Source organism: Colias eurytheme, chromosome 10, assembly GCF_061535395.1.
Source record: "Colias eurytheme isolate Ceu_HAF_F1 chromosome 10, ilColEury1 Martin Lab GWU primary, whole genome shotgun sequence".
Lineage (NCBI taxonomy): Eukaryota > Metazoa > Arthropoda > Insecta > Lepidoptera > Pieridae > Colias > Colias eurytheme.
The window spans coordinates 8839002-8857014 of record NC_142989.1 but is presented as its reverse complement, the minus strand read 5'-3'; the positions used below and the strand labels follow the sequence as shown (position 1 = coordinate 8857014).

Sequence of the window (18013 nt, the reverse complement as noted above, 5' to 3'; positions counted from 1 at the left end):
AGCCGGGGCGGACCGCTAGTACTTAATAAAACTCAATGTATGCTGACCAAGGCTACCCGCCAAGCGTTCATCGGACTACTTACTTTACTTATTTTATAAGTAGTTTTACTCAGACCTACCGCATATACACAAATTCCTAAAATCAATCAAGCTATTACAAAATTTACTAAAAAAATAGCATATTAAGTAAGTATATAAAAACTTTTTAATTCTTACGTTTCAAACTGGCTGATAAAAATAAACATACTATTTGAACCAATTTTTTTTTTTTCAAAATTCATTTGTTTTAAACTATCAAATGTACATTCTGTCATTTAGCTTGAAACATTCTGTACATGATTTGAGTAACGTTTAATTTAAATAAAAATGGCTCCGATACGATACAGCTTACATTATGAGGACTATTCAGAACATTTGATGTCAAGATTTGGAAAGCTATTGCAAATGCAAGCCTTAGTGGATATGACGCTTATGTGTAGTTCACATACTCTTCGTGTTCACAAAGCTGTTCTGGCAGCAAGTAGTGCATACTTTCAAGTGAGTAGGTATATTTTTATGTCCATCGTTTCCATACTTCCCCATATTTAATTTTTTCGAATCTAATAAAAGCACTACTCTAGGACGTGTTACAAAAACAAACAGGAGAACCGCTAATTATATTAAAAATGAGATTTGGTGTAATGAAATGCCTTGTAGAATTTATGTATTGTGGCAAGACTCAATGCCCTGAAGAAAATTTGGATGAATTGGTATCTGCAGCACAGTTTCTTAAAATAAAGGGTTTGTCGAAAGTCACTAAAGAAGGCCTTGGAATTACAAGCACCAGTAAGAAATTAAGTAAACCAAGAATTTTTCTTATAATTATGTTACCTTATATAATTTTTTGTTTATATTGAAGGTGAATTACCCGTATTTACCCCACCAGTGGTAATAAATCGACCGCCTCAGTCGTTGATTGATTTACATTCTCAGGTAATAAAAGTACCTTTACCTAATGCAAAAGTAACAGTATTTTTTACATTACTATATAAATGAATAATTAACCATCACATTTTTAGGATAACGTTGACAAGTCATTGAATTCGATACCAACTACTATCCCAACTGGTGAAAATCGGACTACTGCTAATGTAATTAGTTCTTATATAAAATTAAAGTATATTTTGAAGCATTGTTATTTGGTTGATCATGACTCCCATCCTTACAGGACACTGTTGTGCGCATACCATTTGATATCGAAAACAAAGGCATTAACGGTGGAGAATTTGATTTGCGATCGATTCGCCCCCGAAGAGGTCGTCCTAGTTTTCGTGTAAGAAATATTTAAATAGCTAATTATTAAGAAACCATGTACCTAGACCGTAGAAGTTAAGTCATGGAATTTTAAATCACTATATCCATATTATTGATACTCTGCTTTGATCCCATATTTCATGGATACTTAGCAGGTACAAGATTATATAGAAAATGAAATAATATCGTAGATGAAGAAAATTATTCATAGGATAACTATATTAAAAAAAATAATAATAATTAAAAAAAAATCGTAATCACAAAGTCTTTTAATAATATATAGTCTGGTGGTTGGGATGGAAGTGGCGTCCTAGGCCGGGCTGCGGAAAGAGCTTTGCTTCGACGTGAACAGGATTCGCGAAAAGCTATCCACCATTTAAAGAGTTTACAGAGCCGACAGATGCAGGTACACCTTAATCCTTACTATATAATATTATAAATGCGAAAGTAACTCTGTCTGTCTGTCTGTTACTCAATCACGTCTAAACTACTGAACTAATTTGCATGAAATTTGGTATGGAGATATTTTGATACCCGAGAAAGGACATAGGCTACCTTTTATTGTGAAATATGTACCACGGGCGAAGCCGGGGCGCACCACTAGTTCATAATATAATTCACCCTTTGCTTTAAAAAAATTAGTTACAAATCTATTTTTATTTTTTATCAAAAATAAAAAACAATTAATTAATCTTTTTTATAGGACTACATGGACAGAACATTATCCCAAGCTGTAAACAGTATATGCGAACCGGAATCAAATTCAAACAGCTACATGAATATGGATAGTGATCTCATGTATATGGATCAAACTGCCTCTTCCAATGTCCTGGATCCAACAATATCATTTTCTAAAGAAAACTCGTTAGGGAATGAAACCATCACCTCCAGTTACACTACAACTACAAGTGACACAAACAAAAATAATAATGAAATAAGTTCAGCCATGTCGCAGTATGTTAATGCGCTAAAGAGTGCTGGACTTCCAACAGATCTACCTATCCTCTTTGAGTCGGGTGACGGGTCTTACATAAACGTTAACGAACAAGTTCTTTTAGACATGGTTCAAAGCAGTGAAATACAATATGAAGTCATTGAACAACCTAACATCATTGAAAAGGTTGCTGACCCAAGTGAAATTAAAAGCATTGATGATTTATCAAAATCTATAGAGCGAGGCGAAATGCTTATAGGCTCCAACAATTATACGTCAAATAGTAATTTTGATAAAAATAACATTGGTCATGACGATGCAATAAACACGAATTTGAACGCTTTGTTACCTGATAGTTTAGAATCATTCAACGAACAACAAAACTATGTGGTTTTGGACAGTGGCCTTCGAAATGGAACTAATAGTATTGACAACGAAAGCACAAATGATTTTTCATGTATCGAAAACGATATGCAGTACTTTACTAAATCTATGAGTGAAGATGTAAAAAAATATTATCAAGACCAACAGCTCAACGACCATAGAGGGGTAGATCAACTGTGTCCAGTGAGCAGTTCTTTAGATACAAGTTTTAGTATGTCTTTATTAGACACAAAAGGTTCTCAGTTGGGTGAAGGCATATCCCAACAATATAATCCTTTAAGTTCAGTAAGAAACGAAGATTGTTACGACTTCAATTTGCAGCTAACAGAATCCACACACTTTAAAGAAGATGAAATAGATTGTTTAATTTCTGTACCGAAGCAATCTAATGATACAGATAGATTTAATCATAATGAAAGAACTCAGGAACAAGACGAAATAATAAAAGACTTAATGGATTTAGAGAGCAATATTAACGATGTTCAAAACGATTCGAGTGAAATTAATACAGAGCAAAATAACTCAAATAATAACGTTGATTTCGAAAATATGAAATGTGTGTTTAATGAGGAAGACAGGGAAACAAACACAGCGATTGATTCTATATGCGATAATAAAAATGAGTTTACTGGAACTATTCCCGTTGATTTAGAATGGGATAAAGATGCAATTGAAGATAATATCGAACCATTGCCACTGAAAAATGATGAAATGAATAATGGCAATGACCCTGAAACTTTAAAACGTGCTACAAATGAGTGGACAGATAAAAATGCAGCAGAGGAAGAGCGTCGTGACATATGCCCAACATTAGACGAGAATATACCTTTTGCTGTTGGTTTACTCCCATTAAAAGCGCAAAAGCAAAGGGAGGGCTCAGATATATGTAAAAAAAGAATGAATGAAGATGATTTAAGTAGCGTTGATGCAAAATGTTTAAAGCGCAAAGTAAAACACACAATTATGTAATGGTAATTAAAATATAATTATTAATTAATAATAAGGGATTGTGCAATAAATGACAATTAAGAATTAAAATCTTGGACTTTTCTTTATTTCATTGCCGCGCCGTTTTAATCTATAGGTTGTTGGGTAGGTACCTATATGTTTTAATCTATAGGTTACAGTCATATAATAAAATCGTAGGAGAGTCAAAATTGTACATTGAATATTTTTTTTTAATACTTGGGACGTGATATTATACAATAGATACCGAAGCCAAAAATTTCCAAAAAAGTTTTTAGCATTTTTGTGTTTGTCTGTATACTGTAATGTAAACTCAAAAAGTACTGAATGGATTGACTTCAAATTTTTGGTACAGAGCTAGCTTGAGACCTGAGGAAGGACATAGAATATTTTATCCCGCGGGAACGGGAACTATGCGTACTATTTTTCTTTGACTACGAGGTCGAAGCCGATGGCGAAAAGCTAGTGTTTCAGCAATTGCGCAAACGCTCTCCTAATCAATATCTTGAATAGTAGTAAAAAGTCATTTTATTTCGCAATTTCACTATGTTTTTCTTTTCAATTTCTGTGTTTTTATTTCTAAGTTTTTCATGTGCGTTGAATTAAATGTCTTTTCTTTCTTTTTTTCTAATCTCTATAATCCAGTAAGAAATGAATGGTTCGTCTTGTTTTTATAAAATACGCTTTTGATTCAAACACTTGTACTGTATTTAAAAAGTTTATTAAAAATAAAAGATTTTACATGATAACAATGATAAGGCAATTTATTATAGACTACAAATAGGTTTAAGCCTTAAAATTGCTATATATTGCAGTTACAAAAATTTTCTTTGCTAATATATTCATACTTTTATTAATGAACCCTTTAAAAATTCAAGTTCTTGAAGAGAGAGATTACAAACAGTCTTTTAGAACAGATGATGATACTAATAATTGGACCGATTTATTGATTGTAAACATATAATATATACCCATATTATAAATTAAAAAATAAAAAGCACTGCATAAAAATAGCAAATTAAAAATATAAGTTACAATAACTGTCTGTTAAAATGTATTTCATAGTCGAATAGAATATTTTGTACTACATATCCAAACTGTTACCTATATATACACATAAACTACTCTTAAAGAACAATGGCTCGGATTCACATTACATACAAATTAATTATTCTTACAACTATGAGATTCGTCCAGTGATATGATTCTTACAGACAAACATCTACGCGTAAATACTTGTTTAAACATCTTTTTATTAATTATTGTCGATACGGATAAAATAAAAGTAACATGTGTAATTGTGTAATACTCATAAGTTAATAGTTAATACAATATAAAAAAACCTTTGTAAAAAAATATGTGATGTAAAGCAAAAAAATACAAAAAAGTAAAATGGCCGGATATTTATCACCACGCAAAAAAATAAATGCGAAGTTAGCGTTACTTACAAGTGTAAACGTATAATAAAAAAATAAGCTGGATTTTTATTCTAATGTCACTAACCTATGAAAATCTTAAAATCACAATACTTTGAAGTAGACAGATACAATTATCAATAAAATAGTTTTGTAGAATGTGTTTGAGGTGGCTGCTGACTTAACATAATAGCCGTAAGAGTCGCTATGATAGTCTCCCATTTGGAAAGTAATGGCAGGTGAGGACATTCTGCCGTCGCCACCATTAGAGTAGGCCAACACTCGCAAGTTATATGTCTTGCCGGGTGTGAGGTGCGTGACATACGCTTCGAGCTTATGATCCACGGGCACTAATGTATCGTTTGCCGCACTCATATCCTGATCTATTTCCCAAACTCGCACCTGAAAAAAACATTAAATACATTATATTCAAATTTGGATAAAACAATATGTACATACATTTTTTGTAAGCTTTAAAAAAATGCATACCTTATATCCTAGAAGAGGTTCCTCTTCAGATGTAGGTTGCACGTATCTCCATACAACACGCACTGTGCTGGGGTTCACGGCCCACACGTTCACAGACGCTGGCGGCTTTTGTGGCGCCTTACGGTACGTGCGCTCCAAGAATTTTTCACTTTCAGGACCTTCTCCAGCCGAGTTAAACGCCATTACCTAAAAAGATATAATATTATAAATTAATAACTCAATCACTCATAATCTATCAGAATAACTCAAAGAAGAAAAATTACTATTTACCTTCACATAGTAATAAGTGTCAGGTTGAAGACCCACAATTAGGGCCCAGTTGCGAGTAGTTCTAGACAAATAGTATATACATTCCTCTTCCTTATTTGCTTTCTTCCAATATTTGAGGCGATGGCCGATTAATTTGCCTCGTAATCTGTCACGAGACTGGTCAATAGGATTCCAGGTGACATTCAGAGCTGTAGAGTTAAACGATCTGGACGATACCTGTTGCGGCGCAACTTGTGGCATATCTTCAGCTGAATATATGGTGACCACCTCGCTTTCTGGTCCTGCACCCATATCGTTAAACGCTTGCACCTTAACATTGTATGGCGTAAAGAAATAATCGATTGCTACATGTACAACGTGCATGCCTACATTACCATACTCTTTGAGCAAAAGCGATTGATATTCTACCTCAGATCCATTTCGTCGCCAGAATATTTTGTAGTGGATTCCAGGTCCATTTTGTTGAGATGGATGTAGAGGTGTCCATGTTATAGTTAGATCACCGATTTTTCCACCGCCACCTCCAATATTACTTGGAGCACGATCAGGTTTATCGGCTTGGGTTGAGAATTGTGGACTCGGGGAAGAAGGTTCGCCAATACCTAAACTATTTACTGCTTGCACCCTAAACTCATATACAGACCAAGGCATCAGAGTCGTGGAAATAACTGCACGTTTACGGCCATTATATCTGTCGATTTCCATTACGTTCACAACATTATCGTTAATAATATACCATGAGGAATTCCACTGGGTACGTCCCGTAATCACGTAACTAGTGATTGGCCGCCCATTGGGATTACTATCGGTCCATTCAAGCGTAAGTGAAGATCTTTGTATATTCAAAACTTGTAAGCCACCAGCGGGACCAGGAGGGCCTTCGATGCGTAATTGTGTACGAGAAGAAATCCGCCCAATGGCGGATTTTACTATACACTCATATTCGCCGACATCAGAAAGACTGACGTCATAAATCGTCATTTCTCCGCCATCTATTTTGATTCTTTTATCGGCAAAGAAATCGGACGCATCCTTCATGCGTATTCCATTATGGTTCCACAAATATGCAGTGTCCAGTAAAGCGTCGATATCGGCACTACAATGCAAAAATACAATTCGACCAACTTGTGTTGTTATTCGTGGTGGCAACTTTTCAATGAAACGTGGCGCTCTCAAAACAATAAGTCGGCCTCTACTCTCATCTGTTCCATATTGATTTTTTGCAACACATGTGTACACTCCTTCATCATCTCGGGAAAGTTGCCGAATGATAAGATTTCCAGTTTCAGTGATGAATCTTTTCCCACCAGCTCCTATGACAATATTATCTTTTTTCCAAGTAAATGTTGGTTTAGGTGCAGCTTCTGGGTAACATTTAAGAGTGACATTACCACCTTCTGAACCATAAGTTTCTGGCTCTAATGGATGTTTTTTGAAGGATGGTTTCAATGAGAGTACTCTTAACTGCCCAGAGGAATATCTAGCTGTTAACTGATTCTTTGCCTCACACTGGTACATGCCTGGATCTCTAGTTGGATCCAAATATTTTATTATTAAGACATTATCTTGTATCACATACCTATCCCGATCTTCTACAGCTAAATTGTCCATTGAGAGTTTCTCTCCATTTTTCCACCAAGTATAATTGACATCTGGAATTCCAAATGCCTCACAATTCCAATGTAGGTCGCCTTTATTATCCATATGCTTATCAGCAAGAGGGATTGTGAAATTTGGTTCAGCTTGTACCTTTAAGAATACACTATTTAATATGTGTGCTCTGTCATTACGCACATCACAAATATATTCACCTTCATCCTCCACTCCTACATGAGGTATAGTTAAAACTCTGTCAAAATTGCTTAAATATGCTTTTTTAGGCATGTTCCCATTCTTCCTTGTCCAATTGTATGATGGTACTGGATATCCAAAAGATACACATTCTAATCTCACTTCTTGACCTACAACAGGAGCTTCTGGGAAAACCTTGGGGAAATTGTTTGGAAATTTCAACTGTTGATAATCAGAATGTGGATAAACAAGAAGTTGAAAGAATGGACCATTCCTGCCAGCATCTGACACTTTGCTCATGACATTGCAACTGTAATTTCCTCTGTCAATGGTTTCTAATGCAGAGAAGTACAAACCACCATCATAAGAAACAAACACTCTCCTATCTTCCTCTACAAGATTAGGGAAATAGTTACGAGCCCATAGGAAATTAACAGAGGGATAATATGAAGGTGGATCGCAGTACATTACTTTACCCCAATATTGCTTCCCACTTTCCACAGGCCTTTTTTGATTGAACTCTCTAATAAAACCAAATGATAGCCTCACTGATTCAGATCTAATTGTACCAAAATTATTTGTTGCAGTACAGTGATATTTAGCATTGTCTTTATCTGCATCAGGATTATATATCATAAGAGTTCCCCCGCTTAATATAAATCTGGAGTCTGCAAGGGGATCTATTGGAGTATAAACGGGGCTATCTACCTGATAATCTTCCCTAAACCACTGGTATGTGGGTGCAGGATAGCCACCTGCGATGCATGTCAGTTGTACATGATGATTTCGTAATGGATCATAAATAGTGTCTTCGGGTTCTTTAATAAAGTATGGACCTCTGGGTATGCGTTCAGGATCAAAAGTATCCAATCCGTATGTAAAAGATCTTGCTTCTTCAATGAGGTAATGCAATCTTTGAGTTTGTCCCTCACAAATAAAATGAAAATATTGAGTACCCTCAACAGGGGCTAGGCCCCATCGGCCGTCTTCTGTTGAAAATCTATAAACTAAATAGTCACGGGGCAGTAAATTATAACTGGTGTATGTCAACTTACGATCGTCAAAGAAAGCATTATCGAGTCCTGATAATTGTGAGCCATCTCCATCATTTGCCCAATAGCCTGGTGATTGTTGATGAGCTCCCACATACCACGACCCTTTTTGCGGATCTATACGCATTAATGTTGTGATAATGAATCCATGTTCTTCAGGGCTGTTAACTGAAACTAGATCTGATTCGTACGCTTGACAAATTTTACGAGCTTCGTTACGCGGCCTGTTTGGCGATTTCGTAAACCTGTAACACGACTCTCGAAAACGAATCCAATTGGGCGGGCATTTATAACGTTCTTCATAATCCAAACCTGCATAATAGGAAGCGGTATTTTGCGGATCTACTTCATTGTCACCGTCTCCGTAAGTGTCCGAGTTCCCACTGTCTTGATAAAAAGAACTCTGATATGTATGTTCATTTTGGTTTACAGGAAAGCTTCCGTAAGGTACTTGAGATATAGGACGGTAAGAAGTGTTATTTTGGAAATTATCTGACTGGTATGGCTTTTGATAATTCGGATTAAAAGGACTCGACGAGTCTCCACCTTGACAAGTCACATATCCGATCAAATACAGTAAAAGCAAACTTTGTTTCATGTTTTGTTTCTGCTAATAACAATGCTATCTAACCATTACACTGAGTTTTACAAGAACATTTAACACTTTTGATTATTTATCATTTAAAGGTGATATTTTCAACCGTTGTAAGTCAATTTATTGCTAAATTACTAAGGTGAAAACGAAACCAAACGGTAAAACAATTCAACTATTAAAATCAAGCCCCGCCTTTGCTGAGTTACCATAAACAACAATATACAAACTGTCATTTTTGTATATTATTGACAAATTGGAATAATACAGATAAAATTTTTAAATCTATGGAAATAAAATAGATAGTATATTATATATTGTGTAGGTAAGTGTTCTACTAAGCCCTAATGGCTGGTTCACACTTTGATTAGTGCGAGTGCAGGTGATGAGTGCGAGTGCAGGTGTGTAGTGCGAGTAGTGTCCAATTGACTGCGAGTGCAGGTGATTAGTGCGAGCGCAGGTGTGTAGTGCGAGTAGTGTCCAATTCACTGCGAGTGCAGGTGATTAGTGCGAGTGCAGGCACGCTGCGAGTGAGGGGGAAGGGAGGGCGCGCTGGACGTGGCTTCTCGCAGTCCACTCGCAAAAAAATAGAACACGCTTCTATTCACTTTACTACACAGCCTACTAAACACTCGCACTAAACAGTCGCTGTCCACACGTAGTACTACTCATCACCTGCACTCGCACTAATCAAAGTGTGAACCAGCCATAAGGTTCCACACGATTTATGGCTGGTTCACACTTTGATTAGTGTGAGTGCAGGTGATTAGTGCGAGTGCAGGTGTGTAGTGCGAGTAGTGTCCAATTGACTGCGAGTGCAGGTGATTAGTGCGAGTGCAGGTGTGTAGTGCGAGTAGTGTCCAATTGACTGCGAGTGCAGGTGATTAGTGCGAGTGCAGGCACGCTGCGAGTGAGGGGGAAGGGAGGGCGCGCGGGACGTGGCTACTCGCAGTCCACTCGCAAAAAAATAGAACACGCTTCTATTCACTTTACTACACAGCCTACTAAACACTCGCACTAATGGCTGGTTCACACTTTGATTAGTGCGAGTGCAGGTGATGAGTAGTACTACGTGTGGACAGCGACTGTTTAGTGCGAGTGTTTAGTAGGCTGTGTAGTAAAGTGAATAGAAGCGTGTTCTATTTTTTTGCGAGTGGACTGCGAGTAGCCACGTCCCGCGCGCCCTCCCTTCCCCCTCACTCGCAGCGTGCCTGTACTCGCACTAATCACCTGCACTCGCAGTCAATTGGACACTACTCGCACTACACACCTGCACTCGCACTAATCACCTGCACTCGCAGTCAATTGGACACTACTCGCACTACACACCTGCACTCGCACTAATCACCTGCACTCACACTAATCAAAGTGTGAACCAGCCATAAGGCCAAGCGCGCACCACGATTTTAATTTTTGCGACACGATTTCAATATCGCGCTGTAGAAAATCGCAGAGAGTACGGTGCGCGCACAGCGATAATTTAATAGTGATCATTACTCACTTTCATCATGGATTTCGTACAAGTTGCTTGTCTTTATTTACTACTTCGGAGGATAAGAAGAAAAAAAAAAGAAAATTCGTCAATATTAGACTCATCCTTTCACAGCAGATAAAATTGTCAAAGGTTTCTTTTATCAGAAATACAATGAACTTCCATGTATGGTATATATTTCTGATATGGATGTATCCCAAAAAATTCTTTGGCTATTATAGAATGAAAATTCCGCCAAAAGGCCACCCTTTGTGCTTTTTTATTATTTTTATTATTGTAACCTTTATGTATATTTTGTTTCTTGCACAATAAAGTGTTAAATAAATAAATTCAAACTTTTGACAGATTACTGAGTTTATGTTTACCAAACAATTCCTATAACTTGCCTATAACACTATGATGTTTACTGTTGGACAGACGAAACACAAGTGAAGTGCCGGCCGGGCCCTAGTGTGCGATTTTATGATCGCAGTGCGCGCGGTACCATACAATTTCATATTCTGCATTTCATTTTCGCGACAATCGCGTCGCGTGCAGTCGCAGCAAAATGTGACAAATCACAATTTTAAAATCGCTGCGATTATTTATTCGCATGTGCGCGCATTGTCATAGTAACTCATACGCTGTATTTCTGCGATAAAATAATCACGCTGCATAAGGCCAAGCGCGCACCACGATTTTAATTTTTGCGACACGATTTCAAAATCGCGCTGTAGAAAATAGCAGAGAGTACGGTGCGCGCACAGCGATAATTTAATAGTGATCATTACTCACTTTCATCATGGATTTCGTACAAGTTGCTTGTCTTTAGTTACTACTTAGGAGGATAAGAAGAAGAAAAAAAAAAGAAAATTCGTCAATATTGGACTCATCCTTTTACAGCAGATATAAATGTCAAAGATTTCTTTTATCAGAAATACAATGAACTTGTGTATGGATATCCATACATGGAAGTTCATTGTATTTCTGATATGGATGTATCCCAAAAAATTCTTTGGCTACTATAGAATGAAAATTCCGCCAAAAGGCCGCCCTTTGTGTTTTTTTTATTATTGTAACCTTTATGTATATATTTTGCACAATAAAGTGTTAAATAAATAAATAAATAAATTCAAACTTTTGACAGATTACTGAGTTTATGTTTACCAAAAAGTACCTATACCACTACGATGTTTACTGTTGGACAGACGAAACACAAGTGAAGTGCCGGCCGGGCCCGAGTGTGCGATTTTATTATCGCAGTGCGCGCGGTACCATACAATTTCATATTCTGCATTTCATTTTCGCGACAATCGCGTCGCGAGCAGTCGCAGCAAAATGTAACAAATCACAATTTTAAAATCGCTGCGATTACTTAATCGCATGTGCGCGCATTGTCATAGTAACTCATACGTTATATTTCTGCGATAAAATAATCACGCTGCATAAAGTCGTGGTGCGCGCTAGCTCTAAAGTCGTGGTGCGCGCTAGCTCTAAACAGTCGCTGTCCACACCAACGTAAGTAAAACGTAGTGATTATATCCTCTTTGGTCCACACGTAGTACTACTCATCACCTGCACTCGCACTAATCAAAGTGTGAACCAGGCATTAGGTACGAGCGATGATAAGAATATGAACGGATAGGTATTCCCTATAACTTGCTCTGTGGGTATTCCAAAATAATTTGAGTCACCGGTGGTCACAGTTTGTTTACATTTCATAGTTCACGTTCATAAGTAGTAGAAATTATAATAAACTGCAAAGAGCAATGAAAAGAATGACTATCACAATTAAACTAACTATTAAATCTTGACTTGATGAGATTATATTTAAATTATTAATAAAAACATAATATTATACTTAACACACAGAAATCCTAAAAAAAAAATCAGTGCCTCCTTATGGAAAAGGAGAAGCCATCAAAACATAGTGTTTGGCAGTTGGCTGTGCTCTTAATAGGTAGCAGAAGAGTAGCAGAGTTTCATATGAAGATGGGGATAGAAACTTAGGATAGAAAGATTGGAGCGGTGGATCTAGGCGCATCAATTGTATTAACACTAAGTCCCCACCGCCTCTTTCTAAATCATCTTCTACAAAACCACGCGGCGGATTTTATGCGGTCAGAGAAATCATGTAAAAATGCCCTGAAATATTTATTCATTTTGTTTAATGCTCAGTGAAGCGAGAATTGGTCGCAAAGGCTAAATAAAAAAGATCTAAGAATGTCCCAATCAAACGGTGGTTTCAGAATTTTCGTCTCTGCGAGGCTACTACCGCCGCGGCCGCGGGCGACTCTGTAATCTATAAAGCTAATCCTGCGCCATATTTGTCCCTTGTTCCGCGTTCCCGCGCCCACCCGGGTGAGCGCCCGTCCGATTAGGGCCCTTCTGGCCTCCTCCACTCAAGCGACAGCTCAAGCCGAGGTTCGTGGTCCCCGTCAAGGGGGGACGCCCTTGTGCATGTCGCTACCAGGGTGAAACTTCAGTTCACCCCCGCGTCCGCGTTAAAATGTAGAAGCCCTTCTGGCTAACATTGAGAGACACCACACAAAAAAAAAAGCTATGTTTGTCAATTGTCCAGTTGTTATCCGAACTCTACTTATGTCATAGAGTTCGGACTATGAGAATATAATATAAGAAAAAGGAGTGCACCTGTGTTTGCACACATACTTACACTTTAATCTCCTGGCTCTTGCACAGTTGGTAGCCAATCAAAATTCAGTCAGGGATGTTACTTCTTTTCTATATTTATTGGACTGAAAGATATAAGACAAGAGTATTGAACCAAGGCTTACAGGTAAAATGGATAATTATTCTATTATTCTACATGGAGTACTTAGATGGAGTAATTATGTGGCAAAAATGTTTAAGAAAAATTGAATTAATAATATATGGGTGAAGTCCAAAATATTGACGTAAATGACACAATAGTGACACAAAATGTTGTGCGATAGTGACACAAAAGTCGCACAGAAATTTACACTAGTGTAACACAATAGTGGCACAAAGTGGTAGCAAAAAACTATAAAGTTGAGGTTACATTAGGAGTTATACAAACCTATAGTTTTAAAAATAGACATCAATATCTAAATTATTTTCAGACGAAATTAAAACAAAATTATAATCTAAGAAAAGAAGGGTTTATTAAGTCTCCAAAATTTAAAGTTTATGAAGTGGTCAGTTTTTTTTATTGGAGTAATTGCTTCGACGTGGCTATCGGAAATCATATTTCCATATTCACTGCTAGGTGCTATTTGTAACTTTTTTTTCAGTTCTTCATAATCTTCTTCCATTTTTGCCATACGTTGCTGTTGTACTCTCATTTGATTAAAAAGTCTATCATAACCTTTTTTCAAAGTGAGTACGCTATTACGAAGCTCTGTATTTTCTTTCCGCAATTTTCGTTCAATTCGTCTTTGAATATTTCGGGCAATGGATTCCAGGTTGTATTATGGGATATTCATCATCTTGTGAAGCGTTACTTCGAATAGTCTGTTCTGTGTTTGTTGCTCTTGGTCTATCTCTTAGTTCATTAAATTATCTCCATTTTTTCCTCTGTCTTCTTTCTGTTCTTCTATCAAAACAGCTGTCTTGGTCTTGTACAATTGTTTTGTCCTTTCTAAATTCCTTTTTTTAAAGCTTCATATTTTTCAGGATTATCTTTTTTTAATCGTTCTCTATATCTTTTGGACTATTCTGCCGAAGTAAGTGGCATCTGAAAGTTGAAAAGAAAAAATGTCTTATTTCATGTCTGCTATTCGGCGTGCGACGGGCATATTCTAAATTAAAACGATCCCAATACTCAATTATTGATAGCTTTCTCAAATGCTAAACAAATATACCTAGTACTAAGTGTATCTCAACCTTATTATGGTAGCACAATTGTGGTGACACAGAAATTGTACAACTGGTGTTACAAAAGTAATACAAAAGTGTCACAATTGTGAGGTAGCACAGTAAGTAAATATTGATTACTCTGAAACTACACTGTGAATCGAATTAAAATGAATATTACGCAAACACCCATGCTTTTTTTTACCTAGAGCACTATTGAATTATAATTAAAACACAAGACTTACCGTAAGAATCGTTGAATAACCTGCCGAAAAATTTCTGACCACACTAAACCACTTTGAGTTTAGCAATGCGAATGATACAATACGGCCGTTATTCTCTAGGTGTCATAGACAATTACGCGCAGTGCTGCCAGTCCTCCAAAGCGAAACCTACCTTGTTTATAGTCTATAGAAACTGCCAATGAAAACGGTTGCACAAAATAAGTAGCACAATTGTTTAAAATCGCACATAAATAACAAAAAACAGTAAATAAGCATAATATTTCAGTTTGTTCCTTATAGCCTACGTGAAAAAGGTTGCTCATTATACGTTTTTGCTGTAGAATTCAACATTCAGCCTATAAGTTACATAGAACTTGTTCAAAAATATCTTCAAAGTTCACCCTCCAAAATTATTATGCCGTTTTGTACATAATTTGGTCGCGTTAGTAGATAAATTATTTTATTTACTCTGCTATTGAGTATTATTCTATAACATTGGGTATTTGGCATGCTGGACAAATAACCATTTAATTTAATATTAATTGTCGTAAAATTCTATCATACATAGTTTTCAAGAAAAATTTTTGGGAATTTTTTGATTGGGCAAATGCGTCAAAATTTTGGTCTTTACCCATATATAGCTAGCAGCATCGATCTTTTAGCAAGGCGTATAATACCGTAGGCGTATAATATCGTTTTTAAGGGGAATTATTAAAAGACGTATTCAGTATGATTGTTCGCTTTATTGATTTTTATTTATTTTACCAACAAGAAATATCGTGTCATTAATCATTATAATACTTATATTAAAGGTAAATCTAAGGTCTAAGCCTGATAGTTATTACACAAATTCAAATGTATACAATCGTATAAAACATCAATTACATTCTATGAAATTTCTCAGCATTATCCGCACGCAACATTACCCTCCTAATAATAGTTCATCACAGATTTATCGTGTACTTCTTAGTTTCTTGTCTCCATAAAAATTATAGGGCGGAACATGTGTGGTCTAATGTGTATTGGAACATCCATTTGTAATCTTTTATAAAATATTGGTAAAGTCCTCATAGCAAGCTAAATTGTTTCAATAAATAAATTATACATTTGATGCCAGCTGTTATTTATCATTGTTTTTTTTTTAAATAATTTAAAAAATAATTTGTTTATCTTATGTACAATATTATCATTTCGATATGCATATGCTATATGAATTCATAATTTACCTATTTGTTTATTGGACCGTAATATAACTAATAATAACAACACTACTTTAATATTTGTGGAATAATTGTACAGAAAATAAATATTACACGGCAAAAATAGCAAACTTAACAAAGAACAAAAATTAAAAAAATGACTGTGATAAAAAGTGGTCTATGATTATTAGGAATTATAATTTGATATATTATATAATATTTTTAGGGCCGATTTTTCAATGCCCAGATAAACAGCTAGATAGACTTTATTCTTCAGTTAACAAAATATTCAATTTTTCAATAGACGAATAGGACTTATCTATCCAATAACTACGTTATTTGAGGAATAAATCTATTTGCCGCTCCAACGGCCAGATAGCGCGCTATTCGACTGTTAGGCGTTTGAGTTGACAACTGACGCGTCAAATTTGAGATATTTTCGTATGTCATAACATAGAGCGTAGAATTATTAACAATTAAACCTCTTTCTATATAATTATAATCAATTAAAATCATATTGAAATTGATGTTTTTGATAGTACTGATGACCATGCCACTGAAAATTTGCCGAACGCTGCCTTTAAGTATGTCATTTCCATCGTAAAATATATAAATTGAAACACAAATTTAACCAAACTCTTTACTCGAATCGAAACAACAATCAACAATCATAGAAGACAAGTGCACTCCTGACGTGAGTCATAATGACGGTTGTTGACAAATTGCAAGATTTGACTCTATCCCGCTCTAACCTGACTAATTTAATATGTTTGTTTCGCCACTCCGAGAGCAGTGCTGCCAATATGGAAATATTTGGTCAGATAGTTATTCATCAAATAAATCACGATTGAAAAATAGGCGAGCCGTAATGAGTTAGATAAATAATTGAATAAATCTATTCGAGGGGTACTTATTAGACTGTTTATCTCGCGATTGAAAAATCGGCCCTTAATTAATTTTTATTATACTATGTTCCTAACAACATTGTGATGTTTATGAGTAAAACCACTGGGGCGTCCCACCGTCATATCATTCCTAGAAGAAGTTGAGCAAATTATTTTGTAAGTAGTAGTATAATAATAAAAGGTATTTAATAATAAAATTAACAAAAATCTCCACATAAATTAATTACGTCACTAATATACATAATATCAATCTGCTCTTTATGGTGGTTTTCGCTTTTAATACACATAAGTATGATATTCAGTTTTCTAAAATAAAATAGAATCAATTCAACGATTGTTGCGAACGTTAATTCCCAAATCTTTCATAGAAATTCATCTACTACGCGTTCAACACGCACGTATACTATTGCACAATCAAATCTAAATTATGCTAGCCTTATAATTAAATTAGTTTCTGGTAACTATAACTTTTTAATTTCTAAATTAATAACTATTATTCTCGCAACACATTTTCATATTCAATTAACTAACCGATTACCAAACACCAACATTAAATAGCACCCATGAGAATATTTTACATTTAAAGCGACATTTATTATTTACAATTGCGATTAAATTTAAATTATATTTACATTATATACAATACTATTTATTCATAAATACAATACAAAATATGTTACATCCGACGCAGTCGTATGGGAGGGATACTATAACGGCTGCCTTATAAGTTACATCTCGAATCTCTCAGGATATTTTGTTCATAAATATATCATCATACATTCTGCTTTACAAGGAATTGTGATGATTTGAAATTTCGATGCGATAATTGACTATATCGATTTAAATATAGGAATAGAGTTTTAATGTCAGCTGACCAGTATTGTTTCAATTTTTAACAGCTGTCTTAGTTTATCTGTGACCCGTATTAAAGCGACTTTAGAAGCGCGCACGTTGACTTTCTCTCCAGCACACAGAAGTTGATGGCATTGGGCTCGTTCTAGGAATTCTTGAGTTCGTATTTCACGCAGTAGCTCTTTAGGCGAACCCGAACCACAGTGTATTTGTTTGAGTAAAGATTCTTTTGACTTAATCTGCAAAAAAAAAAATAACAATCAATAACGAGGTTCGAACTAAACATTATAAACAGATCGTTTGATGAGTAACCTATTTAACATTTTTATTAGCTTAGATAAA

The 18013-nt window shown here is 35.6% G+C and overlaps 3 protein-coding genes and 1 long non-coding RNA gene across 7 annotated transcripts in view; 1 reads left to right on the top strand and 3 right to left on the bottom strand.

The window, feature by feature from the left end:
* Positions 1-366: 366 nt before the first annotated feature.
* Positions 367-3580, top strand: LOC149905352 (uncharacterized). Its single transcript, XM_090106568.1, has 7 exons — positions 367-537; positions 621-825; positions 899-972; positions 1208-1312; positions 1446-1448; positions 1577-1699; positions 1997-3580. Exons 1-7 carry the CDS (start codon positions 367-369, stop codon positions 3578-3580), a joined length of 2265 nt encoding a protein of 754 aa, XP_089962694.1.
* Positions 3581-4877: 1297 nt separating this feature from the next.
* On the bottom strand, positions 4878-9399 carry Cont (Contactin). Its single transcript, XM_090106134.1, has 3 exons — positions 5752-9399; positions 5482-5667; positions 4878-5394 (listed from the first exon to the last, which is right to left on the bottom strand). The coding sequence occupies exons 1-3, from the start codon at positions 9190-9192 to the stop codon at positions 5098-5100; spliced, it is 3924 nt and encodes a 1307-aa protein (XP_089962260.1). The 5' UTR covers positions 9193-9399; the 3' UTR covers positions 4878-5097.
* A 4376-nt stretch (positions 9400-13775) lies between these two features.
* Positions 13776-14824, bottom strand: LOC149905350 (uncharacterized). Its single transcript, XR_016457162.1, has 2 exons — positions 14737-14824; positions 13776-14372 (listed from the first exon to the last, which is right to left on the bottom strand). It is a non-coding gene; the product is annotated as an uncharacterized LOC149905350 (long non-coding RNA).
* A 2167-nt stretch (positions 14825-16991) lies between these two features.
* LOC149905349 (uncharacterized) overlaps positions 16992-18013 on the bottom strand; it is a 44932-nt gene continuing 43910 nt past the window's right edge. For all 4 annotated transcript variants that reach the window (XM_090106665.1, XM_090106667.1, XM_090106666.1 and 1 more), the window contains one exon: positions 16992-17910. In XM_090106665.1, coding sequence (XP_089962791.1) covers positions 17686-17910 — 225 coding nt within the window. In that variant the 3' untranslated portion in view covers positions 16992-17685. The remainder of the gene's footprint in view (positions 17911-18013) is intronic.